The sequence below is a fragment of the Bos taurus genome, chromosome 16 (assembly GCF_002263795.3).
Source record: "Bos taurus isolate L1 Dominette 01449 registration number 42190680 breed Hereford chromosome 16, ARS-UCD2.0, whole genome shotgun sequence".
Lineage (NCBI taxonomy): Eukaryota > Metazoa > Chordata > Mammalia > Artiodactyla > Bovidae > Bos > Bos taurus.
In genome coordinates, this window is record NC_037343.1 from 77528380 (window position 1) to 77555920 (window position 27541).

Genomic DNA, 27541 nt, shown 5'->3' on the forward strand with positions numbered 1-27541 from the left:
CTGAGGCTCATGGAAACAGTCACTATGGGGCTTGGTCAGTTCCAGAGATTTTTTTTTTTATCCTCTGACCTTGGTACAGGGTTCCAGAAGAAAGATTTGGTGATGGGAAGTAGGAGGGAAGGAGTGTAGTTCAAGTTAACCGCATACGTCATGGCCAACGTAAGGGGAGAACAAACACGGAAGCGTGGGACAAACAGTCCACGGGATTAAGTGTGAGACCCAGGCTGGAATTTTCAGGACTTTGTGGGCTCTCCTAAGGGGTTTGAATTTTATTTGAATTGCAAACAGGACCTTTAAGCAGATTGTATGCAAGGACCTATCGCGGGCTTATTTACATTTTAAGAGATTCTCTTGCTGCCCTTGTGGAGGATGGGTTTGAGCAAAGAGTGGAAGCTGAGAGCTGGGTTAGGAGACCTTGCAAGTTCTCCAGGAGAAAACTGGTGTCATACCGACACGGCAGTGGCGCCAGTGGGAAGAAGGACATGAGAGGAATGCACGTTTTAGACCCAGGATTGAGAAAACTTACTTCTGGACTGGACTTGGCCATTTGAGATGAGCATGGAAAGTGAGGCTGATCTCCAGGTACCTGGCCTGAGTAGCTGGGTAGGTTGCGGTGCCCTTCACTGGGGCAGGGCTGTACATGGGACAGGAGGGTGGGATATGGGGGGAGCATGGAGAGTTCAGGGTACTCGTGTCTGTTGGTGGAGCACAGTCCTGTCATATTAAGCAGTAGAAATGGGCACAGAGGTAAAGTTTGGGTCTCGGGTAGAAAATACGGATGAAGATTTGAATCAGTGGACGTCCATGGCATTTTAATTCACAGGAGTCAATCTGACTGTCTTGGGAGAAAGTGTGGGGGAGGAGCAGGGCCATGAACTGCAGTGGTTAGCAGGTGGATAGAAGAGACTGGACATCAAACCCCGGAAAAATTGCGTTATATGCGTGTCTGCACTGTTTACTACTTCTGAGAGACACGAAGATAGGTTTGATTGGAAACGTTTCCTGATTCTGGGATTTTTCCATTTGAGTTGCATAGAATTATATGAGCTTGCATATAAAATCCTTTAGTGTAGAATTGTGGAAGATTGGGTGGGGTTCAAGTGTTCAGGACTTGGGTTCAAATTTAAGTTCTGTCTCTTACAGTGTTAATAAACTGGGGGAAGTTTCTTTACTAATCTGAGCCTGAGAACGTGCTGACATATACTACTTGCCTCATGCTGGTGCTCTGACCCTGTGAGAAAATTCATGTTAATGTGAGAATAGTTTTTGATGAATGTATTATGCTATTACTGCTATCAGTAGTGCTAAGAGAAAACGTAACGAATTAAAGATGACTCTCCCTTCTTGGCTCTTTAAACATAATCTTGTTCCATAAAATTGTCCAGGTTCATGGCATTTTCCCATTTTCACTCCAGTTCATTCCCTACTGTGCTGCCTTTCTTATCTTGCTTAATTTACGATGAATTTTTTTTTTTTTGCTGTGAAAATTTACTACCTTAAATAATAAAGTGAAGGTCACTCTGTTGTGTCCAACTGTTTGGGACCCGATGGACTGTAGCCTGCCAGGCTCCTCTGTCCATGGAATTCTCTAAGGCAAGAATACTAAAGTGGGTTACCATTCCCTTCTTCAAGGGATCTTCCCAGCCCAGGGATCAAACCCAGGTATCCCACATTGTAGGCGGTTTCTTTACCATCTGAGCCACCAGGGAAGTCCAAGAATACTGGAGTGGTTGCCTATTCCTTCTGCAGGGAATCTTCCCAACCCTGGAATCAGTCCGGGGTCTCCTGCATTACAGGCAGATTCTTTACCAGCTGAGCCACCAGGGAAGCCCCCTACATAGTAAATATACTTTCAATTCATAAAAAAAGAAATATAGTGTCGAGGTTATCTGACAGGTGATAAGGGGTCACAAATGCTATGCTTCTCCTATAAGACAAGTAACATTTTTTTTAAATTAATTTTATATTGGAGTATAGTTGCTTTACAATGTTGTGTTAGATTCTGCTGTGCTGCAAAGTGAATCAGCTATAAGTATACATATATCACCTAGTTTTTGAATTTCCTTCCTTTTTAGGACATTGCAGAGCACTGAGTGGAGTCCCCTGTGCTGTATGCTAGGTTCTCCTTAGTTAGCTAATAAATAACTTTTTACAGATGATATACCTTTGGCAGCCACAAAACCCAATGCTTGACAATCATCTAAAGAAAACAAAGACAATTTTTAAGATCTAAGCATGTCCTGAAGATTTGAAAAGTCTTAAATCCTTAAAAAAAAAAATCGAACGCACACGTGTACACACACATATGTTTGCTCACGTTTAAGTCACACAGCATCTTATGTTAGAGTTGCTGTGCATTTGTCCTCCCTGGCTGGAACTCCTGCAGTGTTTAGCTTGAAAGTGTGTCAGTTGCTCAGTCATGTCTGACTCTTTGCAACCCTAAGCACTGTAGCCCACCAGATTCCTCTGTCCATGGGATTTCCCAGGCAAGAATACTAGAGTGGGTTGCCATGCCCTTTTCCAGGGGATCTTCCTGACCCAGGGATTGAACCTGGGTCTCCTTCATTGCCGGCAGATTCTTTACCGCCTGAGCCACCAGGGAAGCCCGAACTCCTCTAGGGCGTGGATAATATCTTACTCACTTTTATTTGCACTGTACTCTACACACAGCAGTATGTTTTATTTTTTTCAACACTCTCTTATCAACATTTTTTTCCCTTATCTAAACCTAAGGTATTTTTGGAGAAACTCTAGCTGTCCTCCCAAACTTATATGTGCTCTCTTTCCCATAGTATAGAATTGTTGCCTGCAGTTGGAGACTACATTTTCCCATTGCCCTTCCCCAACCGTATCTGGCTCTGACAACATTACAAATCATGGTCAGTGGAGTGGGTGGCAAAGTGTGATTTCCAGGCCAAGACCTCAAAGCCCTGTGTATGACGTATCCACGCTGTCTTTACCCTTCTGCCACCGAACGCCAGCAACTCCAAGGCCAGGGAAGTGTGAAGCGGCAAGACGGAAAGGATCTAGTCCCTGAAGCACCGTGTGGGGAAGATCGACTTCCAACCTGGGGACACTGGACGTGAACCATCCTGTGAGGCAGAACTAAGCTTTCACCGTGTTTGAAAAAGCCTTTATAGATTTGAGGTCTCTTTGATCCAGCAGGAGGAATTAACCCTAACTAATGGGGTACTAGTGACTCAGATGGTACAGCGTCTGTCTGCAGTGCAGGAGACCCGGGTTCCATTCCTGGGTTGGAAAGATCCCCTGGAGAAGGAAATGGCAGCCCACTCTAGTATTCTTGCTGGAAAATCCCATGGACTGCGGAGCCTGGTAGGCTACTGTTCGTGGGGTCACAAAGAGTTGGACACGACTGAGCGAGACTTCACTTTCACTTTAACGGAGTGCTTATTACTGTTAAAAGGACTTCCGTGAAAACACAGCTACAACTTTTGGAAGATGATTTTGGTTTTACATGCTCTTTTGTTTCTTCCTGGATACAGAGCATAAAATGAACTTGTCTTGGTAAACAGGAAGAATAAGGTGCCCTACTCAGCAAGCACAGATCTTCCTCCACTTGTGATGGGCTTACGTCCTGATAAGCTCACTGTAAGTTGAAAATTTCACAAGTCAAAATGCGTTTCGTACATCAAACCTACTGAACATCGTAGCTTAGACTAGCCTGCCTCTGCTGTGCTCAGAACACTTGCATTCTGGCCTGCAGCTGGACAAGGTGATCTAACACAAAACCTAGTTTATAGTGAGGTGTTGAACGTCTCCTGTAATTGACTGGATACTGTTCTGAAAGTGAAAAGCAGAATGGTTGTGAGTGTATGACTTGTTTACCTTCGTGATCTCATGGCTGAATTGGAGCTAACGTTGCCACAGCCCAGCCTTCAGAGAGAGTATTGTATAATGTATCGTTGGCCTGGGAAAAGATCAAAATTCAATATCTGAAGTATGATTTCTAATGAATGCATATCATTTTTGCACCATCATAAGATCAAAAAAATGGTCAAGTCAAACCATCATGAGTTGGGGACTGTCTGTACAGCAGATATGATTCTGTGACTTTAATTCAGGTATCCTCAGGTTGTCACACTTTTTTATTTTTCTGTAACTCAAATCTAACCTGTTACCCACTTTATACCAGGAAGGGTGGAAACTTGAATCCTCACCTCAGGGCTGCACTGAAGTCCTGAGAGTCTTAGGCCATCCAGAAACATCAGGAAGGACTTGTGTGTTTATTTATTTATTCATTTAACAAGTAATGAGCGCTCACCTCTGCCCACGCGCTGGGGGTGCAAACCGCATGGGACATTTGGCTTGGTGGTGGAGAAAGAAATTAACCAAACAATTACCCAAACAGTATGACTGTGAAGATGAAATAAACGCTGGGATGGTAATGGTAGGTTATTTGGTCTAATCAGAGACGTAAAGGAATGCTCGCCAAGATAGGGGTGCCTGGTCCTACCTGTAGGATTCAGAGTGTTGACAGGTGGAGAAGAGGACATTAGATGTAAAATCTCTTACCTGGGAGAAACTATGGTAAACAGGAAGGTGTGAGCCAACGTCTGTACCACTGGGGTGAAGAGATGGTGAAAAATTGGGTTGTAGAAGAAGCAGAAATTTGGGTCATGCAAAGCCACTGAAGGTCCTCTTAAGCATTTTTCTTTTAACCCTAAATTCTGTGAAAAATATTGACAGGATGAAGGGCTGGTGCCTAAGATATAATTTCATTTCGAAAAGACCTCGCTGATTACAGAGTGGAGAATGAATTGGGGAGTAGGAAATGTTGTTAGAGCAGAAACAGGCAGAGCTGTGAAGAGCTCATCTTAATTGCATCTTCACGAGGTGGAGGTCCCCTGGCTGGTGAGGTTGATGGAGAGAAATGGAAGATACACTTAGGAGATCACATGGAGAGGAGTTAGTGATGGACTGGAGGAAGTGAGTTTCAGGAATGACACCGAGGTTTCTATTTTCACAGCAGGATGGCTGGGAGTGCCACAGGCCGAGGTGGGAAGCTCTAGCACAGAAGCAAGTTTCGGGGAGAACGGCTGTGAGTTTGCTGCCTGCTGTCTCCCGCAGATGATCCCCGACGATCCACTCGGTCAGTTTTCTGAGCCTGTCAGGCGCCTTACTGTACTGGCTGGCTGTCCTGCCAGAGTCCTCATCATTCTGCTAGGATCTCTCAGTGGCGTGTTAGGACACAGCCCTGCTCCAGTGACATGGGTGAGCGTGAAGCAGACAGAAGTCAGAGGAAGGGATCGACCGAGGCCGGCCCGCAGGGAAAGCTGGCCTGGGTCTCTTACACACCGGCTCACAAAGTCACACCGCCCACCCTTGTCTCTCCTTCGTCCGCAGAGAAAGCTGGCTTCTCAGAAATCACGTTTGCACTAGGAAGCAGCGTGCACAACTCAGTGACCCAAGTGGCAGGTTTTCTCACCCGTCTAGTTCTCAGAAGCAGCACCCGCGACGCGTCGAGTTAGGCAGGCTTGCAGCCACCTAGCTTTCAGTTCATCGGTTTGCAAGAAACACATGGGATTTAGGAATCTGCAGCACTGCCCTGGTTCCTCCCGATCAACGTGCCCCGGAGGACACTTGGCGTGAAGCAGTCCAGGCGCTGGTGTTGCACGAGTGTGCCTAGTGCTCAGGGCTGTGGGGAGAGGGCTGGACCAGAGGGCTCCTCGGAGGAGGCAGCCTCGGGCTCCTCAGAGGAGGCGGCCTCGGGCGTCTCCACCACTGGGCCTTATTCGAGCAAATAAAATGTTATTTGAAAAATTATGTTTTCCAAATTAAAAAAAAAATCATACAGGAGTTCATCACCCTCAAAACAGAATGTGATGAGATGTGCCTGGCTGTCCAATGGTTAAGACTCTGTGCTTCTACTGCAGGGGGCACAGGTTCGATTCCTGGTTATGAAACTAAGATCCCCAACGCTGGACACCTTGGCCAAAAAAAAAAAAAAAAACAAAACGTGTTATATCTCACATTATCAACCTAAGGGCATCTTCGAAATCATGTCCAACTGAAACCAGCACAATCAAAGCTTACATGTCAAATTTAAATAAATGAGAATGGAGAATGAATCTTTTTTAATTAATTAATGTTTATTAGCGTGTAGCTGATATACAATGTTGTGTTAGTTTCAGGTATGTAGCAAAGTGATTCAAGTATACATGTGTGTGTGTGTGTGCACGTGTGTGTGTGCTTGCTTAGTTGTGTCCAACTCCTCGTGCCCCTGTGGATTGTAGCCCGCCAGGCGCCTCTATCCATGGGATTTCCCAGGCCAGAATACTAGCGTGGTTGCTATTCCCTTCTCCAGCAGATCTTCTTGACCCAAGGATCAAGCGCCTATCTTTTGTGTATCCTCTATTGGCAGGCAGGCTCTTTACCACTGTGCCGCCTGGGAAGACTGATATATACAGCTAGACACATACTGGTTATCAGACTCTTTTCCCCTCCAGGCTATTGCAATACACTGAGTACAGTTTCCTGCGTTGTTTTCTTCTATAATGTGTTTTACAAGTTGGCCAAAGCAGTATGCAACGGCTTTATGAGGCTGAGGGCATGCTAAAGTGAGACTTCCAGGAGACTGAAGTTCTAGGAGCACATTACACCAAATGTGCATTGCTCTCACGTTCTTGGCCTTGGTTCTATGTAATTTAGCTTCACGGGGTCCGATCCATCGCCACTCTAACCCTATTCCCCTCGTGATTCTGTGTGACAAGCTTGGAACATTGGCATGTCCATATTTTTGACATTTTGAGATTTACTGTGAACTTTTTGATGGAACTTTTTTGTTTTTTTTTTTAATCATTGATTATTTATGTGGACTAATGCTGGATTCATAAATTTTGAAACTTGTGTTTTTGCAACATTTATAGCTTTGTCTACTGATTTATTTTTTGATACTATCCTACTGCTCCACAGGGCTGTCAAACCACTGTGTGATTAAAATATGGACTTTAAAAATTTTTCCGTCTTATGTTGGAGTATACTTGATTAATAATGTGTTAATTTCAAGTGATTCAGTTAATTTCACTTTAATTCAGTTAATTCAAGTTAATTTCAGTAATTTCAAGTGATTCATAGAAGTATCCATTCTTTTTCAAATTCTTTTCCCCTTTAAGTATTACAGAATATTGAGCCAAATTCCTTGTGCTATACAGTAGGTACTTGTTGGTAATCTGTTTTAAATGCAGCATGAACTTCTAGAAATTTTTTGGTGAAAATGTAAGTAAAATGCAGATGACTATGTAACAATATTTTCTAACTGTAAGAGCTACTAAGCTATTAAGCTGGTGATAAGGAGTTTGAGCATGGTACGACACGTGATGGGAAAAGTCCCGCAAAGGAAAACCCGTGGGCGCAAGGGGGCAGGACCCCAGCTGTGTGGATATGGTATGGGGGGGGCGTCAGTGGCAGCTCAGATGGAGCCGAGTGTGCAGCATCTTTTGTGTTTTTATTTTCTATCTTGTTGAAAAAGTCAGGACACTTAGGGTTGTAAAAACTGTGTGTTAGTCACTCAGTCGTGTCTGACTCTTTGTGACTCCACCAGTGTCCTCCATAGGATTCTCCAGGCAAGAATACTGGGGTGGGTTGCCATTTCCTTCTCATGGGGGTCTTCCTGACCCAGGGATGGAACCCGAGTCTCCTGGTTTGTAGGCAGACTCTTTACTGTCTGAGCCTCCGGGAAACTAAAGCAGTGGAGGGAGCATTCAGTACAAGGCTTGAGTGAACATGTTAGGTTACAGTTGAGGCGTACACAGTAGGGTGTGCAGAGTCCTCTCTTTTACACCATCATGATTCCAGCATTTTACTCCCCACAGCATTTGGAAGCCAATCCGTCTCCTCTACTATGTTTGCCAGGTATTGTATTATGCATCTAGTTGGGTAATTGAAATAGCCCAGAAAAGGAAGCCATCCATTGCCAGGAGCCCGTGCAGTAAGAGATGGAGAGAGAGAGACAGACAGACGCACAGATAGAGAGAGAGAAATAGCATCCTGAATCCTTGAAAGGAACCAAACAATGTTAAACGTGGCTTGTCATCAGTCATATTACTGAAGCAGAGCGCTCATACCCAGGCTCAGACCTTATAGAATAAGGACAACGTGGGATCCATAGACCACCTGGCCAGAGTGGAATGTTCTCTGAATTTGTGAAAAGCTACAAGACCTTCTTATTGAGGTAGATTTGGAAATCTGTCAGAACTCACTGCCTGGATCATATATATATATATTTTTAATACATTACTGGTTTACTAAACAGTCTGAGCTCATTAAAATAATTGTATACCCCTCTGCCGTGGGTTATCTCTTTCAGTGTATTTCATTGATTCTGAGACACATATCTTATAAAGCACTTTGATCTGGCTGAAATCAGAATGCATCTTGCCATCCACAGTGTCTTTAAACCAATTAAAGAAAGCATATTGAATCTTCATTATCCATCTCTTAACATTATATAGGGAAGGTACCCCAACTGCTTAGCTACATTGGGGTAAAAAAGAGGTCCATCCAGCTGAGCCGAACGATTGAACCTCAGTCAGCGTAGCTCTTTCACCTCCTCTCCTGAGTCCATAGGACGTTGTCCGGAGGAGGTGTAGAAGGTTCTGGAGAGGTGAGGTCCTCGGGCTGTTCCCCCTCCCTCCTCTGGGGTTCTCCTCTTTTGGTTGGGGCTGGAAGGAGGGACAGGATGCATGTTCTATTGTGTATGCTTCCAAGTGTAACCTCGTGTGTTCACACCATTAATGGAATGCTTGTTTCGTTAATTCAGTTCTCATAGCAACACTAAGGTAGAATTAATAGCTCCATATTAAGGAGATCAAGTAGTTTCTTGAACTAGGAGTTTACCCTGTTTCTTGGCCACTAGGCAGAATCTTTTCTTTTGCATATCAGTATTGAATGTTTTGCATCAGTTGGCAGTGATGTTTGCGGATCCATGGGTCAGGTTACCGAGAATCGCCTGGAGAGCTAGGGTTCCGAGGTCCAGGAAGAGTGAAGCGGGCCTGGCCTGAGCTTGCTGGCCTGAGCTTGTCCTGTGGCAGGGGCAGGAAGGACCTCTCATGACAGTTGCTACGGATGAGCCAGTGAGGGTCAGGGAATGTGTTTTGGAAGCTGGCCGGAGACAAGGGTTGGCGGAGAGGCTAACAGCTCGATGCTGCTGTGTCACGTGAGATGAGGACAGGGAAGTGAGTGCAGGGATCAGATCTTGGATGCAGGGATCATCAGCAAGGAGGCTTGGGAACAGTTCACACACCCCAACAGCTCCTGTGTCTCTCAAGATACAGTGATAAGTGGCTTAGAACCTACGAGGTTTGGCAGGATTTGACTATCACCTCCTTCTGAGTCAGATAGTTTTTTTCTTTTTCATGTCTGGCTTAAAAATTTTTTTTTAATTAATATTAAAAAATAAAACTTTTGGCATGGCATGTGGGATCTTAGTTCTCTGCTGAGGTACTGAACTTGTGTCCCCAGCGATGGATGGCGGAGTCTTAACCACTGGACCACCAGGGAAGTCGAGGAGAACACTTGAACTGTATACTATTTACCCACTGCTGTCTTTCTATATGAGGCCCTATTTCTTTATACCTTTCTAATATCCCTTATTGGAGAAGGCAATGGCACCCCACTCCGGTACTCTTGCCTGGAAAATCCCATGGACGGAGGAGCCTGGTAGGCTGCAGTCCTTGGGGTCGCTAAGGGTCTGACACAACTGAGCGACTTGACTTTCACTTTTCACTTTCATGCATTGGAGAAGGAAATGGCAACTCACTCCAGTGTTCTTGCCTGGAGAATCCCAGGGACAAGAGAGCCTGGTGGGCTGCCGTCTATGGGGTTGCACAGAGTTGGACACGACTGACGTGACTTAGCAGCAGCAGCAGTATCCCTTATACATTTTGCTACCCCAAAGTCTACTGTTTCTTGTTGACATTAAACTCAATTTTAACACTTTAAAATAAAAACACCATCCAACTCATTTGTTTCTAATTAACCTCAGTGTTGCTTGGGTGGATTCTCTCTGCCCACTTGCCTGAAATGAAATTAAATCTCCGCATTTCTTGCTATTCCTTCAAAGCTGTAATCTGCAAAGCCCTTTTAAAAATGTCTCTTAAAGGCTTCTAATCCCCTCTCTTCAGTTTATTCAAAGTATAGTGTCTTAACTCCCTTTTAAATGGCATGTCACACAGTTTTTTCATGGCTTGTTTACCAAATATCCTACCATAAGAGTGAGCTAACAGAACACAGATATTTGTTTAAAGATACTCACAGCTAATCCCCAGATAGATTTCCATTGAAAATGTGTTTTAAGAAACAGGTTGAGGTGAGAAGAACTAAAATTCGTGACCTCTGACACAGATCAATGTTTTCTGTAGGCCTAACTCCTAAACAATAGTGCTGACATGCACGGACACTTAATTTAAAAACGCGTTTGTAAAAAGAGAATAGTATCATCTGTATGCCATCAATTTCTATCTTTCTGAGATTAAAAATTAGAAAAGTACAAAGTAAAAAAGATTGGAGAAGGAGATGAGAAAATGAAAAAAAAATAGTGAAGCAAATAAGGAAAGTAAGATGAAACTTGAGGTTGGGTTCAAAACGTAGCTTGCTTACATCCCAGCTGTGAGACTTCAGACAAATCACCTAAGCTCTCTGAACTTTACAGATAAGATGAAGAATTATGTATCTCTTTATCTCCAAGTTTGTTGTACAAATTGTATTATATGATTAAAGGGCTAAGCATTTTCCTGGATGTGCTAAGAGTACAGTAGTGTTAGCTACTATAACAACCATCATTTAAAATCATAATAATAACAAGAATCTCATTAGAATGTTACTTACTAATCAGAAATTAAGGGGTGGAATTATTTTCATTTGTACCAAGTGGGAGGGTATGTACAAATTGGGTTCTGAAGTTCCTAGCAGCTAAAGTAAGAGAAAAACAAATAAGTATGCAAACATCAAAAGGTTTATACACAACAACATTGGAATCCTGCTCAAGCACTTCCTAGCCAGATCATTGCAAGGGCTCTGTCTGCAGGTCCCTTCCGCCTGATCTGTAGTTCAGAGCATGATGCCTGGTCTATGTGTGCAGTAGGGGATTTTATTAATGCATGCCTGCAGGTTCTGTGATGATGAGACCAGTTCACTCCATTGTATCGCTGACTTCTTAAAAAATGTCTGTTATTTATCGGTTTATCTGACTTTGCTGGGTCCTCATTGCGGCACAGGGGTTCTTTTGTTGCAGAGTGCAGGATGTTTCAGTTGCAGCACTTGGGGTCTAGTTCCCTGACCAGGGATTGAACGCGGGCCCCCTGCGTTGGGAGCTCGGAGTCTTAGCCACTGAACCACCAGGGCAGTCCTGTACTGCTGATGTCATAGAGGCTTCCTTCTCGCACGCATTTTCCTAATTAATGGACTTACTGAGAACACCATCAAAATCACAAAGGATGTTGTGTATTTATTTGCAGTCATTTAATCAGAAAGGTTGAGATAGTATGACTGAGGGGGAATAAAAGGTTAACTTTTGTAAAAAAACAGCTATTGATTGAATGTCTCTTTTTTCCCTCATCAGCAACACCAAGAATATCTCAGGTCACAGAGGCTCTCCTTTATTGAAGCATGATTTACTGCAGGAGAAGTGAGTTTCTGATTCCATTCCCAGCCCTGAAAGAATATCTGTGAAAGATTTGGGGCAAGCTATTAAGCTTTCTGAAAGTGCTTTGCATAGAGAGTGGCTGGATACTCGAACTGTCATATTGCTGGGTTCTGAATGCCCTAATGGTACAAGATTCTGGTTGTTGAAAATAACCAGAGAGGTAGTTGCTTTTTCATTCATTTGGTCATTTTAAGACAAATACAGTTTTTTTTTTTCTTCATTAATTCAATTAGCATATCATCTTGCCAGTCCTTATTTTTGTTATACCCATGCTGACTGTTTTATCATTGTTTAGGTAAGAATGTTATGGATTTTTGAGGGTGGGGCATGTCATTTTCTAGTTATCGTGAATACTTCATGGGAGTATTGTTTGGATATGAAAAATGCATCTTTCTCGGGGAAAATCTTTTGAGAGGCCTAGTAACTCAGTCTAATTACTTAAAGTAAGGAAGTAAGAGGCCTTGGCAGTGACTTTGAACAACTTTCTTGACTTCCTGCAAAGAGGACCCTTTGCAGCCCTTTTGGAGAAGTTAGTAAAACCGAATCTGACATCACTGCCTCGCAGCAAGTGGTTTGCTCTCAGGGCAGCAGGAGGAAATCGCCCCTGTCTGATAAGACACCAGTTCAAGAGTACGTATTCACTTCTTTCCTTCTTGATTCGGCCTTACAGAGAAACATTGGTTCGGAGATAACCATTATTTTGCCTTTCAGAAGGACGCATGCTGTCTCTCAGGAGTTTGGCTGATTTCCAGATATGACCATGTATCTGTGGCTTAAACTTCTGGCATTCGGCTTTGCCTTCCTGGACATCGCAGTGTTTGTTGCAGGTAAGCACAAGGAAATTCATATTTCCTTAGTTATTTGTGTGTGTGTGTGTGTAAGGACATTGGTTTGAAATAGACATAAAAGCAAGTGAAGTGTTGGTGACTGGAGGTGAGGAAGCCCGCTGTAAAACGATCAAGGTCATTGTCCCTCGGAGAGACATGGCTCCCTGGGGCACAGAACACATTGTTTCTGTTTAAAAAGGCATACATGTTTGGCCCCGAAAATCACAATTCCAAAGGCAAACATTGTCTATCTGTGTCTTGGTTTACAAACTGTTCAAGGATATTACAACAGCAGTGTTGAAAGTCTGAAGATATCTGAATGACCAAAAAACTAAATTTTGGTCTTTTTAACAAAAACTGCATTTGTAAAAATGATAATATGGCTTTGTTTGCACACAAACCACTCATTTTTTTTCGGACCGGGGGTTTGCTTCCTCAAATTTTGATTATGGCCAAAATATTTTATTGAATACTTAATTGTATGGTACTTAAAAAAAAAAAAAAAAGCAAATTTGGATATGGAATTAAAGAGTAACTTTTTGCAAAATTTTTATCACAAAATGTATTTTAAATCAAGGTTTTTGTTCCTTATAATCCTTTGAATGATTATTTCCTCTGAATACTCTCGCGGGGCCACCGCCCTTCCTGGGTGCTGGGTAAATCTTACAGCCTTGACGAGATAAAAATACTTAAACTCTTAAGAATCATGCAAATGATGCATTCTATAGGAAAATGTAACTGACCGGAGCTCCTGCATCTATTCAGCTTTAAGATCTGTGCACACTTCTGGTCCACTTAGTGGACATTTCTCGAACAGTTCCAGTGTGGGTCATGAGTACATTTTGGTTGATATTTAGTATGACTTCTTATGGTGGAGGATCGAAAAGCTTTATTTAAAAATTGTTATTAAAAGGATATTTGAAATGGTACTTTTGCAGATTTCTAAATAAGTTAAAAAAATGGGAAACATATTTTAAAAAATCTTGCTTATTGTAATTCACTTTGAAATGCCTTTTTAAAAATTTTCCACCACTCTCCTTTTCTCTAAAAGATAGGACAGAAGTTCTCTTCTGAACATGTTACACTGTTAATTTAGATTCTGTGAAACTAAAGACAGTAGAAAGCAGTGTGTATATACATAAATATTTTTTCTTTAACTGCAAAAATGGATTAAATATTTTTTATGTAGGTATAGCATTTTGCCTTAGTACACAAAATGTTTATTAAGTTACCATTCCTATGAAGCTGGTTATCACAATTAAAGTATTATAAGAAATAATAATTTTTATAAGGTAATATGTGTATTATCACGTCAGAGTAAATTTCCATTAAAATTCTCACTCAGAAACGGTTGCACAACTTTCTAAATGGGATATTTTGTAGGCCATAGAACAAACTACAATAAAAATTTCAACTTCGCCTACTAAGGCTTTTTACTCTAAGAAACATCTTTGAATCTATATTCAACACAAGAGTATAAAATGATCTAGAAACCTTTAAACAAATTTTGCTGAATAATTTGTACCATAGATAAATGGATAGGTATACAAAGATTTATTTTGAAAGACCAAGTTTAACCTGAACTGCTCAGAGAAACCCTGAAGGCAAACGTTTTTCTAGTCTTCCTGTAACATATACTCGTTTTTTGGGAAAAAAAATATAGATACAATTATCTAGGTGTGCAAATCTTGTTTATCATACTTTGAAGTCCCAAGAGAGATTTAATGATTCACTGCATAATTTGGGAAATTATTAGTTCTTTCAATGATATATTTTATTTTATTAGCAAGCTGTGAGCTGGAGTATATGTTTTATTTGAAGGTGTTAAATTGAGTTTAATGTTTATAAGAAATATTAGACATAAAATTTATATTGTGCATTCTAAACACATAAAGAAATAGAGCCAAATGGAGAGAGACATCAATGGATAAATGGATGCACAACTTGGATATGTTATTTAATCTCTAAAATACAAATGTTGGCAAAGTTCAGCTTTCCCAGAGCAGTCACAATGCTGGGTTGAGTTTTACATAAAAGTCAGTAATCTCTTTGCTCTGTGCCTCTTTGCTGAGATAACAGGAAACCAACATTTTGTTTAAATTTTCTAAATAATTTGGGGGGAGAGAGATGGTTTCAAGAATGCAGGTAGAGATGAGTGATCTCTGGCTTGAACAAAGTATGGCCAGGTTACAGCTTTGTACCGTCACAGCTATGAATGCAGGAGTTATGTGAGTTATGAGTCATAACGGTTAAGAGTTGTTTCCTGGACATAGTTTTTCATTTTTCCATCGACAAAAAATAAACAGCTTATGTTACAAATGTGTACTGGGCCTTGCACACTTGCGGGAGTTCAGTCTAACTGAATGGAATTCGATTGGCAATCCTATTAAGGTCTAAATGCCATGTAGAGATCTGGGGGTGTGGGGATGAAGATGTGCTGATTTTTTGGAAAGTATTTTTCCTAATACACATCTGCCTGGGATCCTTATTGTTGCTAGAATATGAAACGTGTTTGGTGAGGGAAAGGTAAGGTGAGGTTAGGGGTCTGCTTTCCTTTTCCACCCTTGCTCCACGGACTGAGCGCAGGGTCAGCGCACTCAGTACTGAGCTAGGTCCTTGCTGTATCCTGGGTTACATGGTGTCCTTTTGATAGTTAACCTCTGTAAGAATATAGATGCTTCTACATGCTCACACACACACACACACATGAACAGGCTAGTTATAATGTGTGGGCTATATATATGTTAGTTACTTCATTACACATACAAACACATATATGAGTATATATTGGTTTCTCACCTGCCTACTGCTTCTCTTATTTGTCTGCTTTTAAACATTGTGGTTCTACAGGCCTCAGTCTTCGGCCAGTTTTACTCTCATTTCTAAACCCAGAGTTCCTTACCATCACCTGCTATGCACTAATGGTCCTTATTCTGTCTCCAGACTCGCCCCTTACACGGGTGAACCTGCCTCCTTGCCTAAATGGAATCTTGTTTCATTGCCTTGCGTTTTTGCAAAAGAGAAAGTCTGAAATATGTACATTTAAATGGTCCCCAAGTCTTATCACTTTACTTGATAAAGATCTCTAAAATCTTTCCCCTCTTCATCTCCATTGCCATCCCTTTAATTCATGTCTTTATCACTTTTCACACTCAGTATTGTAACGATCTCCTCATTTGTCCATTTCTTTTCATAGCCTACAGCTTTAAAAATATAAAATGAAAGAGGAAAACACCCTCCGACATCTTCTCATCGCCTTGGTTTACATTCTAAACTCACTGCCGGGGCACTGCTCAGGGAGATGGGAGCTGGGATATTTTTTCCTTTTGAGATGGACTAAAATAGAGCAAGCAGGAGGCAGTTTCAGCACCCCGCTTCTCTCCACTTGCTCCAGGCCTTTAAGGTGCTGTACAAATCCTGTCTCCCCTCTAAGTTCTCTGTCATCACTCTTCCCACAGAATGTCTCCACCGTGATCCTACACATTTTATCACGCTTGCTTGTATAAAAAACGAAGCGGTGTTTCACATACCGTTTCAGTTTGTTGCTCTTGGCATTACTCTTTACCAACCAGCGCGTGCTTGCTGGTGTGACTCACAGGAAAGCGGGAACCACCTTTTTGGTCTCATCTGTGCTTGATTTCTTCCCAGGTGCTGAAACAGTAATGGGCGTTTTTTATTTTTGGGGGGTGGGGAGCATACCTGCAGATTATAATAGTATAGAAATGAGGCGGGGGTGGGGGGAGGAGATGAGAAAAAAGCAAAGACAGAAAGAGGAGAAATATAAGATGAAAAAACTAGCTAGAGGCCAAGTGGAAGGATGGAGGCTGTTGGATAAAATGAACAATTTTATCAAGATTAGATAAAATCATTTTAGATCTAAATCTTTACAGGCGTTGCCCCTCTCCCCATTTCCTTCTTTCATATCATTTTACCTTTTACCTGGGAAGAGCCTCTAATTTCTTAAAAATGCAATGTTCAAGAATATTGTTGCTAAATTTTTCTTGACTTGCTGTTTTGGACATTCTTGTTAGAGCCATTTTGTTTGACGGACCAGTTTTGTTCTTCAAATCCAGATGTCCTTGGGGCAAAAAGTAAGAATTAGGAAGGGAGGGACTCACGTGGCAGGGGTACAAGACACCCGGGGCTTGTCCAGCCTTCCCTCGGACCAGTGTGGGCGGCACTTGACCTAGATCCCTGGGGCCGTATCCAAGGGCAGATGGAAGACAGCTCACCCTGTCAGCCTCACCGTCTGTGCACAGCAAGCCTGGAGGAGTCTGAGCATCCCTTCTTCCTAAATAATGTGACACTGAATTTCAGTCTGAGCAGGTGAAGAGCAGAGATTTGTAGTCAGGTTGATTAAATTTGTTACTGAAAGTCCAGCGTGAACATTGCAAGGTTTTGTTTTCAGACCCTGTGTACGTAAGGCAGTGGTGCAGAGAAAGACATTCGTCCTCAGGGCAGTTCTCTGGTCATTTTCAGTCATCTTCTACGTTTATGAGAATTGTTAGGAGAGAAGACAATGGAATTTAACCTAACCTCAGTTTAAACTTAATTTAATCTTGTCTAAATAGTTTTTTTCATTATAAGGCGCCCAACCACATCAAAGCTGCCTAACACTAAAGAATTAATGCTATGACGTTTACAAGCATAAAGATATTAGTAGTAGTCTTATAAGCAATGAGGATTTACTATATAGCACAGGGTACTACATTCAATATCTTGTAATAACTTATAATGGAAAATAATCTGAAAAAAAATCACTGAATCACTTTGCTGAATCACCTGAAACTAAAACAATATTATAAATCAACTGTACTTCAATTTAAAAAAAAGATAGTAGTCTTATGGAAGGATAAAGAAAAAAATATTGCAGGCTATTCATTTAAAAATACCATATAATATCTATTTCTACATAGTTCTGAAACACATGGAAGTAAATATAGAAATTATTAGATTTTTTGTACACAGCTAACCCAACCAATATTTAGATTAGAAAATGTTTAATTATTTCCCAAAATCTTTAATATGCATTCCTTTAACCGTTAACTATATACATCAATATATTACTTAAATTTCAGTCTCTCAAGAGTTTGGGGAATGGCTCTTATAAGCAGAATATTATGTGTTCAGATATAACAACAGAAACAAGAAAAAATAAAGAAACGAAAAGCTTCCTACTCTTTCAGCTGGGACAAACATAAGTAAACAGAAAGTCAGTGAAGTACTCGAGAACTGTTCATGTCCCATCACTGTATCTTCCGCTGATTCATTTTTGAAAAGATAACCAGGAAGATTATCAATGCTTTTATTAGGTTCTTTACTGATGACCCAAACTGAAGCAAACTTTAACATCTTTTATGGCGCGAAGCTAGCCAGTGTTGAAAAGTAAACATTCACTTCCTGTTAAAAATGAGACACACGCATCTGAAGTGAACAAAATTTGCCTTACTAAAACTTCAGTTTCTCCTGTAAGTGTATTGCAGGTGTGATAAAGTTGTAACTATGTGTCATGATATCTAAATGAAAATAATTGTCATTCATATATTAAAAAATTTACTTTCAAACAAAATGTGATTGACTGGAGGAAATTCCTCAACCCCCTGAAAAAGTGATCTTCTGGAGCAGAGCCTAAGGGCTGAGGGCACCTCAATGTCCTGCTCTGATGTAGTGTTAGGAAATGAGCAGCTGGCAAAGAGCACTTAGCAAAAATCCCTGATGGATAAGAAGAATCTCTGTATTGTCAATTAAAAAAATGTCCCGGCAGTCATGAAAAGGGATTAGAGACACATGTATAAGTAATAGTGTTAAGATATGTTATCATAGGGACAATATCAAGGGAATAAAGTGTGGTCACTGTATTTTAAATGTATCTGCTTAAAGGAAAAAAAAAAACAATCCTTCATTTACTGACAAAAGAGACACATTAAGCATCATAGGAAGTGAGTCAGGACCGATTCCAAATTGGAGAAGACTGTGGCAGGTGGAATGAGAAATACATTGGAAATCAAATTCTATGAACTGTACCATCTGGGTCGAATAATTTTCCACTTTTGATCCACAGTTTCCTCATCTATAAACTGTCATTGGCATGAAAAGTGACAATCTTGTCAAAATGCTTTGAAAACTATGAGATACTCTGCAAAGTTGAAAATTCCATGCAATCAGCACACAGCTCTTCCCCATTGAAACGTGGGTCCCAGTCACACCTCTTCCTTGGAGAGTCTGAGTAGATGAAGCTGGAGTCTGTGTGGCAGAGGAATAAACCCTTAGGAATCTTTGAATGTTTTAAATTTCTTATCCCCTGTTTTAGAGGTTTGCAAACTCCTCTGGATTCTACTTCTTAAATGGTTTATAGATCCATCCTGTATCACAGCTCTGCTCCAGAGTCTTATTTCTTACTGTAACCATAGTCTGGAAACTTGCTTCTCCTCAGACCCCACTAGGACTATCTTTGTAAAAGGCAAAACTCACCTTTGCTCATGCCTTCTTCAGTGCCTCCCAGAGGGATAGAGAACATATGGATCCTGTGATTTTGATCTCAGGAGTGTTTTGACTCAACATTTATGAATATAAACATTAAATTAGAATATACCAACATTTTTTGAGTTTTCCTTGAAAATAGATTTCACACAAAAATCTCCCTCCATTAAGCCAATTTAATTCTGTGAGTATTTTTTTATATAACTTAATTGAATCATTACCAGTCTTTCCATTTTTATTTTACTGAACTAAAGTTCAACAGCATCAGTTTTCATGTAGCTTTTACAATTGTTATTAAATTCATGAATTGATTTTTATTCACATCACATTTACTGATTATGCCTGTGGGAATTTTTCCTTTATGGCTATTGTTTTCCTAAGTGTAATTTTTCTTGTCAAGCAATATATGTGTTTAGTCGCTCAGTTGTACCTGACTCTTTGCAACCCCCCTGGACTGTAGCCCACCAGGCTCCCCTGTCCATGGGATTCTCCAGGCAAGAATACTGGAGTAGGTTGCCATGCCCTCCTCCAGGGGATATTCCCAACCCAGGGATAGAACCCAGGGATAGGACCCAGGTCTTCTGCATTGCAGGAGGATTCTTTACCATCTGAGCCACCAGGGAGGCCCTATTATTTTTCCAAGTGTAATTTTTCCTGTCAAGCAATACAGATCTAAATTCTCCCAAAGGCTTTTTCTATGTAGCCAGAAACAACATTTCCTGTGTGCAGTTTTAGACACTGTTGATTTCTTTCTTTTTTTTTTTTCACATTTCAAAGTCACATAAAATGTAATTTATGTGATATAATTTTTCACTGTTGTCAAATTTAAATTGGGCAGTACTAGCCATCATCAGATCTATTTTGTGTTGATACCTCTATTAGTAACACCCATTTTGTGATTGAGAGCTCTTTCAGCAAGTTTCCTTTGAGATTTTGAGTTTTCGTTTTTTCTCAGGTAGCCAATGGAAACTTTAGAAACACTTATTGGACTGTTGTACAGTCTAGCATTATTATATTTTAATTCTCATTTGTTTGTGCCAACTTCTTACTAACTGGTGGAGCAAAAGATAAATAGAACAATCAACAGAAGTCTAAAATGTTCTCAAGACACCATGGCAAGTGAAGTAACAGAATAAAGTGTCTAATGGGCTTCCCTGGTGGCTCAGATGGTAAAGTATCTGCCTGCAATGTGGGAGACCAGGGATCGGTCCCTGAGTCCGGAAGATCGAGAAGGAAGTGGCACCCCACTCCAGTAACCTTGCCTGGAGAATCCCATGGACAGAGGGGCTGGCGGGCTGCAGTCCACGGGCTCATAGAGCTGGACACGCCCTAGCGACTGACACACAAGCACTCTCAACTGTTCTCTGCGCGTTTAGGGAAAATGAAAGCAGTGAGCACAGCACGCGTGGCTCTAGGGGAATCCCTCTAGATTTCTCCAGCTGTGTCTGGAGCCACTTCGTGACATGTACTGTATACTCTTGTCACTTCCATTTCCCTAAAATACAGTGTTTTCCTGCCTGCAGGCTGTTGCTGCTCTTCCCCACTGTGCTTTCTTCCCTCCGTACTGTTTTTAAATTGGGCAAAGAATAACTGCTCTTCAAAGTTGAGTTCAAAGGTCACCTCCTGCGGGCAGCCCTCCTGTACTTGCCCTGGTCTTCTGCTCCTTTCTCTCTTGGGCAGGTCCTCTTCTGACCTGGAGGGCTTTTCTCACCGCCGCTGGTGAGCTCCCGTAGGTTTTCAGCAGGTCTCTGCTCATTTACCAGAGAGTTGAACGGTCCAACCCAGCTCTGTCCTTGGAAAGTACTTAAGTCGTGGAAATGATCCGAACCCAGCTCTGTCCTTGGAAAGTACTTAAGTCGTGGAAATGATACGAACTGTCCTTTCGTTGTTGTTCCTTAAGTGAATTATTCGCAGTAACATTTCTGTGTGATAGAAAATTTCAAGAAATAGACAAAAGAAAAAAAATTCTCAACTCCTTGCTAATATTTTTTCTTTCTTTCCTGCTGTTCCTCTCTTTCAGTCGCATGCTGTGTATAAAACTGCATATCCCATTTTTTCCACAGATGAACCACGATCATTCTAGACATTCTAGACTCGAGAAATGCAGAAATCAATACATAAGGAAATAAAAACCAGTTACCAATACCCGTCAGCTAAATACTTTATGAGTATTTCATTTTACCAGACTAGTGAACCCCGTTTCTCTATTCGTGTGTTCATTAATCAGTGCTTTGTGAGCGTTTTCCCTGTGCTGTGAGTTGGGAACACCGTATTCCATGGCTTTCCTTGTGTAGAGTGTGATCTCCATGTGGCCGTGCAGCTTAGAGATAAGGTTTTACATCTTTCAAATTCCTTTTTCTTTTGGTTCTACCTTGTGGCTTTCGGGATCTTGTTTCCTGGGCGAGGGATTGAACCCAGGCCCCCTGCAGCGGAAGCATGCAGCCCCTTTGACCACCAAGGAAGTCCCTAAATCTTCCGAAGTCTTCATAAGCTGTCTCCTTAAAGTGATAGCATAACTTGCAGCAGATAATTATTTGTGTTCTCAATCTTTTACAACTGATAAATCATTCCTTTAAAATCTACATATAGTACATTATTTAAATAAAAACTCTATTCTTGCCAGGCTACATTTAGGCCCCCATTCCCACCAGATTTCTTCAGCAGGCTTTTGGTTATGGAAATTTTGGGGCTTCCACTGAGTTGTAGAGATTATTATTAGATATTTAATCAATCAAGGTGGTAGATGTATGGAGGAGCTAGCCAACAGTATCAATTTGTTTCAGTTTGTTTATGATTTAAACTGAAAATAAAATATTTACTTGGAGAGGAATTTTAAACACACACACACACACGTACACACACACACACACACACCACACAAACAAATCCTCCACTGCTTTTGGTGATCTTTCACAGTAATTTTCTAAGGTCACCCCTCATAAAGAGTGGGAGTTGGGGGGGTAAGTGTTGCAATTTCTTTTTTCAAATTATTATTATTTTTTTAGCCATGCCATGTGGCATGTGGGAATCTTATTTCCCTGACCAGGTATTGAACCTGTGCCCCCCTGCATTGAGAGCATGGAGTCTTCCCACTGGACCACCAGGGAAATCCAGGGTTGTGATTTCAGACTAAGTTTATCTGATTCTAGGTTTATTTTTTCAGCCTTCCTAATGGTCAGCTTAAAAGCAGGGAAACTTGAACATGGCTGCCTGGTGATGGGCAGCTTACACCAAGACTGAGGGGAACGTAGTTCCTTAGAGGTGATTTGTGTGAGATACCATTAATCCACATCCACCTGATTTAGCTACACGAGTGAGCCATTGTACCCTGAGCCACTTCCGTGTCTTTAGTGAGACCTAAGACTATCTCTTATGAAAAGCAAAAAGACATCTTTGATTAATTGGTCTTTACTATGAATATTGATGCCATGTTGATAATGCAAAAGTGATGGATTACCATTGTCTTAAAAAGGTGGTTAACAAAAGTATAGCACCAATTCTGACTTGAGCTGAGTGATAGAATGGAAATACTGGATTTTCCCCATACCTAATTTGGTTTTGATATTATATAAAGTGAAAGCTATTGAATAATTTACCGAAGTATCTAGATTTTTTTTTTTTTTTTTTTTTTGCTTTTGAAGCTTGAAGCAAGGGAAGTAACTTGACCTTTGCTAAACACTTTGATCATGGAAAACATGAGGTTCTCACCTCATTCCAGGAAGTGTAGACACCAGACTGTCTTTTCATAGTCATCCCAGAGGCACAGTAAATGAATCAGGTAGAGCATTCTTACAGTCTGCTACTCCAGGAATAAGTTGATGATAACTTAAAGGAAAGTAAAGGAAAAAATATATCTATTGTTTGGTTGCCACGATGAATGTGGGCTGCCAATCAGATAATTCAGGCCAAATATTGTACTCTGACTTCTCAGACTTTGGTTTCTAAACCCCTTTTGGAATACTAAACCAAGACTTTAGCTTTTCCCTATTAAGCCCTGTCTTCCTGCTTTTTGGTGGTCCATGGTTTTATTTTCTTAATTTGCTTGTTGATTCTTCAGGTGTGATCAAGATCTATACTCACAAAAAAAGCATAAAGAAAGTGGAAGACACCAGTTCAGAGTTTTGACTGTGAGAGGAAGTGATGATATGAAGGAGGTAGATGAGGACAAGAAAAGGGTTGGGAAGTTGACAGAAGTAATTTAAAGAGATGATACTGGACATTATCGATACCTGCTTCAAAATGTATGAGTTCTCAAACCCCCTCTCGTCATCACTTTGTATTTCATTCTTTTACATTTCTGCCAAGTTTATAGGGGCAATTCCCCCCCACCCGTATTTCTTTCTTTTAGTATTTACTTTTCTTGTTCACTAGTAATTTCATCGTTACTAGTAACTAGCAGTTAAACTCCATATTTGAAGGCCGTTTACATTTGCCCATATACATTGCCATTGCCACCTTTTTCCCTGCTGATTTTGAAGAACTCCTTGATATTGCAGATAGATAAACATGCTTACTGCTAGTTAAAAAAGAGATGATACTAAAAATGCTGGATTCAGGCAAGTTCTACTTTTAAAGTGCTGAAGAAATTAACCTTTGACATCTTGCCTAGACTTCATTCTGAGCTGTTCAACTACGAAACACGAGGGAAATTACCTCTTAAATTCTCAGCTTCATTAGCTGTACAATGCGAATCATGACAGCAGTTCTTAAACAAGACAATTTACTCATTGATTGAATTGTTTTTAGAGCCCCTGCTATGTGCCAGGAACTGTTCCAAGTGCTGACATAGAGGTAAATACACCAGGAATAAAAATAGTGGTAAATAGTGGTAAATACAACTTTCTTGAAGCCTACATCTTAGCAAGAAAGATAACAGAAAACCAAATACATAATCGAGAACATGTGGATGTTGATGAGTATTGGGAAGGGAAGCAGTGTGATATGATCCCCATCAGGCGGGGATAAATGGACCTTCAGACAGAGTGATCAGGAAGGCTCCTTTGAGGAAGTGTCGTCAAGCTCTTTGTTGGCCGCCAAGAATATAAAGATAAGTGTGAAGAGTAACTGGCAGGTGCAGAGACCCTTTGGAAAAAGCAAACAGTGGATGGGTTCCCGGCCCAGAAAGGAGGTGAGAAGCCTGCAGTGTGGCAGGTACAGATGGAGTACTCAGGTGTGCTGAAGAGGGAGAGAGCAGCAGAAGGGCAGGTTCCCTGCACCTCTTGGGGGTGGAAAGAGTGTGGACTCACCCTAAGTGCAATGAGAAGAAGCCATTGGAATTTTCACACAGAGAATGACCTAGCCTCTTTTCCCTCTTCAGAAACTATCCTGGTGCTGTGGGGAGAGCAGGCTGGAGATGAGACAAGCCTGGGGACTAGTTAGCAGCAGGCGAGATGGCAGAAGGGAGAATCTGCACTGAGTGATGATGGTAACAGAAAGGACAGATTGGCACAGGGTCTGGAGAAGTTGCGGTGTGGAAAGGAAGCAAGACTTTGTGCAGGATGACTCATTTTTTCCCCCATGAGCAACAAAGATGGGAAACATCCCAGGAGGAGGCAGACAATCCAGGGTCTATTTTGACCATGCTTGAATTCTCATTAGACATCCATCTAGAGATGTGGAGATGTCAGCTGGAGTTAAATTAAGCGTGAGGGGTCTCCTGTTTAGTGGGATTGACATATGCACCCTGTTGATACTGTGTGACTAATGAGAACCTACTGTGTAACATGGGGAGCTCTGTCTCTGCTGGCGACCTAAACGGGAAGGGAACTCAGAAAAGAGGAGACATAGGTGTGGGGGCTTCCTTGGTGGCTCAGAGGGTAAAGAATCTGCCTGCAGTGCAGGAGGCCCAGGTTTGGTCCGTGAGTTGGGAAGAGCCCTTAGAGAAGGGAGTGACCACCCGCTCCAGCATTCTTGTCTGGAGAATTCCATGGACAGAGGAGCCTGGTGGGCTGCAGTCCATGGGGTCACAAAGAATTGGACATGACTAACACACACACATACACACACACGTATATATGTGTATATACATGCACATATATACTATAAAAAAGTATATATATATCTGGGTCATTTTGCTTATCACAGAAACTAACAAATACTACAAAGCAGCTCTACTCCAGTAAGTTTTTTTTTTAAGACTAAGGGGCTCGTTAGGTCTTGATCGGAGCCATAACTTTGGGACTCACTGTGTGCAGATGGATTCAGAGCCGAGGGACCGACTCTGAGACACCTGGAAGAGTGTTCAGATGGAGAAGGACCGGGGACTCGAAGCTGAGGCCTGGTGCACCGTTTTGAAGGGGTTGGCAGGAGAGTTTAAGAGAAGAATGTGAGAAGGGGTAGCTACTGGGAAAATGGAGAATGTTTTGCTTTGGATGTTGAAAAAAAGAAGTGATGATTGTGAAAGGCTTAACATGTTTGCTGGCCTGTAATAAGAATCCAGTAAATCCCAGTAAAAATCCCAATTCATGACTCCTCTTGAAAGGTTATTGATCAGAGATTATGAATTTACTAATTATTGTCAAATATCCCCATTTGACTTGAATATTATCACAAAAATAAGTATGGATGAAGTTATAATAACATTTAGAAGCATGGTATATCAAATACCACATATATGTGTTACATGTGATATATCAAATATCAAGTATCTTACATATCATATGCATAGCTTGCTGGCTTAGCTATTAAAAAAGAAAGGTACAGTAGTTTTTAAACACAAACTGTGTAAAATATCTTGAGAACTTAATGAATTAGGAATTTAACTCAAAAAACGATGCCCTGTTGAGTCTATTGTGGGGACCTTGTTTTGATGCTTACTGATAAAAAAAATCCTTTAAATACTATTTAAGGCAATACTTGGACAGGTTGTGGTGGGTTGTTAAAAGTGAATTTGTTCCATTAAAGGCTTATTTCTTTTTTTGAAATATAGTTTATTTATATTATTGTGTTAGTTTCAGATGTATAGTAAAGTGACCCAGTTATATATATTTTATTTTCCACTATAGATTATTATAAGATATTGCATATTATTCCCTGAGTTATACCATAAATCCTGTTGCATATCTGTTTTATGCATAGTAGTGTGTATCTGTTAATCCTATGATTTATCCTTCTGCCTTCCCTTTCCTCTTGGTAAGCATAAGTGTGTTTTCTATGTCTATGAGTCTATTTCTGTTTCGTACATAGGTTCATTTGTATTATTGTTTTATATTTCACATGGAGGTGATATCATATAGCATTTGTCTTCCTCTGTAAGAGGCTTATTTCTAAATCCAATTTTAAATCTTTCATTTCCTTGAGAAAAGTGAAAACAACTGGTTATCCCATAGGCTTGTACTAGGTGGAACTAACAGCCTTGATAACTCTGCAGCTTACACACCGGGATTTGTCCTTTCGAGACCACACACAAATAAGATCTTAATTTCAGGCTTAGAGGCTTTCTTAGAGGTAAATCTTCAGAGGAGCTTATTTTTGTACTCACTGGTAGTTAACTAGCAAGAAAAGTACTGCTGCCCAAATACTACTCTCAGCATTTTACAAAGGTGATCTCGTGTGACTTAGGTGCACAACCATTACCAAGTCCGGCTCATACTTGTGTTCGTTTGTTTCCCGATAAGTATTGCAAAAGCTAGTGGTCCTGTGCTAAGAGGGAATAGGTAGATTCCCCCTTCGCTGTTGTTCTGGTTTTAAGTACAAAGCCTGAGAAGGAAGGAGCCTAGGGCCCCTCCCGTGTGCCCGGCGTGTGGCAGGACGAGCTGCCTGCGCCACGCTGCTCTGTCTCTTTCTACATTTTCTGTATTCAGAATCCTGCAGACTATCAAATAAATGCTCCGACAATCCTTGGTCTCTAGTCTTAATAGAGGACAGCGGAATTATTAAGATTAAACCCAAAGAGTAAGTAATATTGATATTATCACATTTAGTTTTGTGGGATGGGGTTTCACTTAAGTTGAAAGTCGAATGTTTGGGTCGTTTACCGTGATCCCAGGAATGAAATCACACCGAAAAGGCTCAGCACAGGAGATGGTTGTAGGGCCTTCTCTTCGGCCCTGCTGGATCTTGGTCCAGGTATAAAGCATAGTTTAGGCACAACTGCTTCGTCACACGTGCACACAAGGTTGGGGCTGGGGGAGAGGGAATGAGAGAAAGAGGACCTTAAGCAGTCTCTTCCTGCAGGGAAATAGATGATCATGCTTGTGACGATTGCATCAGTGAATCAGAAGGCCTAGCTGCTGTAAGACCATCCACCTGTGTGTAAGGAGTACGGTTAGCCTGGTACAACCAAGTCATCCATTTTCAGAGGCGTTAGCCCAGTGATGGAGCAAGTATGACTTGATTTGCCCCTTGTTTCAAGGATGAAAGTTTAAATGAAGGGAATGACTTTCCATCTAAATAAAAGAACTCGAAACAGCTTTCCATGTGAGCAGCTGCGATGCTGGTTTGCTCGCTGGTATCTTGAGAACAAATGGAACCCACAAGTCTACAGATTTGAGAGAGGGAGGTTCTTACAGAGAGGAAGACTGTTTTCAGGGTGACTTACAACACAAACTCACCAAAGCCTTTGCAATACAAG

The 27541-nt window shown here is 41.2% G+C and overlaps 1 protein-coding gene across 5 annotated transcripts in view; it reads left to right on the forward strand.

The window, feature by feature from the left end:
• Positions 1 to 12223: 12223 nt before the first annotated feature.
• PTPRC (protein tyrosine phosphatase receptor type C) overlaps positions 12224 to 27541 on the forward strand; it is a 129500-nt gene continuing 114182 nt past the window's right edge. For 4 of the 5 annotated variants that reach the window (XM_005217330.5, XM_010813545.4, XM_010813547.4 and 1 more), the window contains 2 exon segments: positions 12224 to 12292; positions 12374 to 12489. In XM_005217330.5, coding sequence (XP_005217387.1) covers positions 12417 to 12489 — 73 coding nt within the window. In that variant the 5' untranslated portion in view covers positions 12224 to 12292; positions 12374 to 12416. 5 annotated transcript variants of the gene reach the window in all.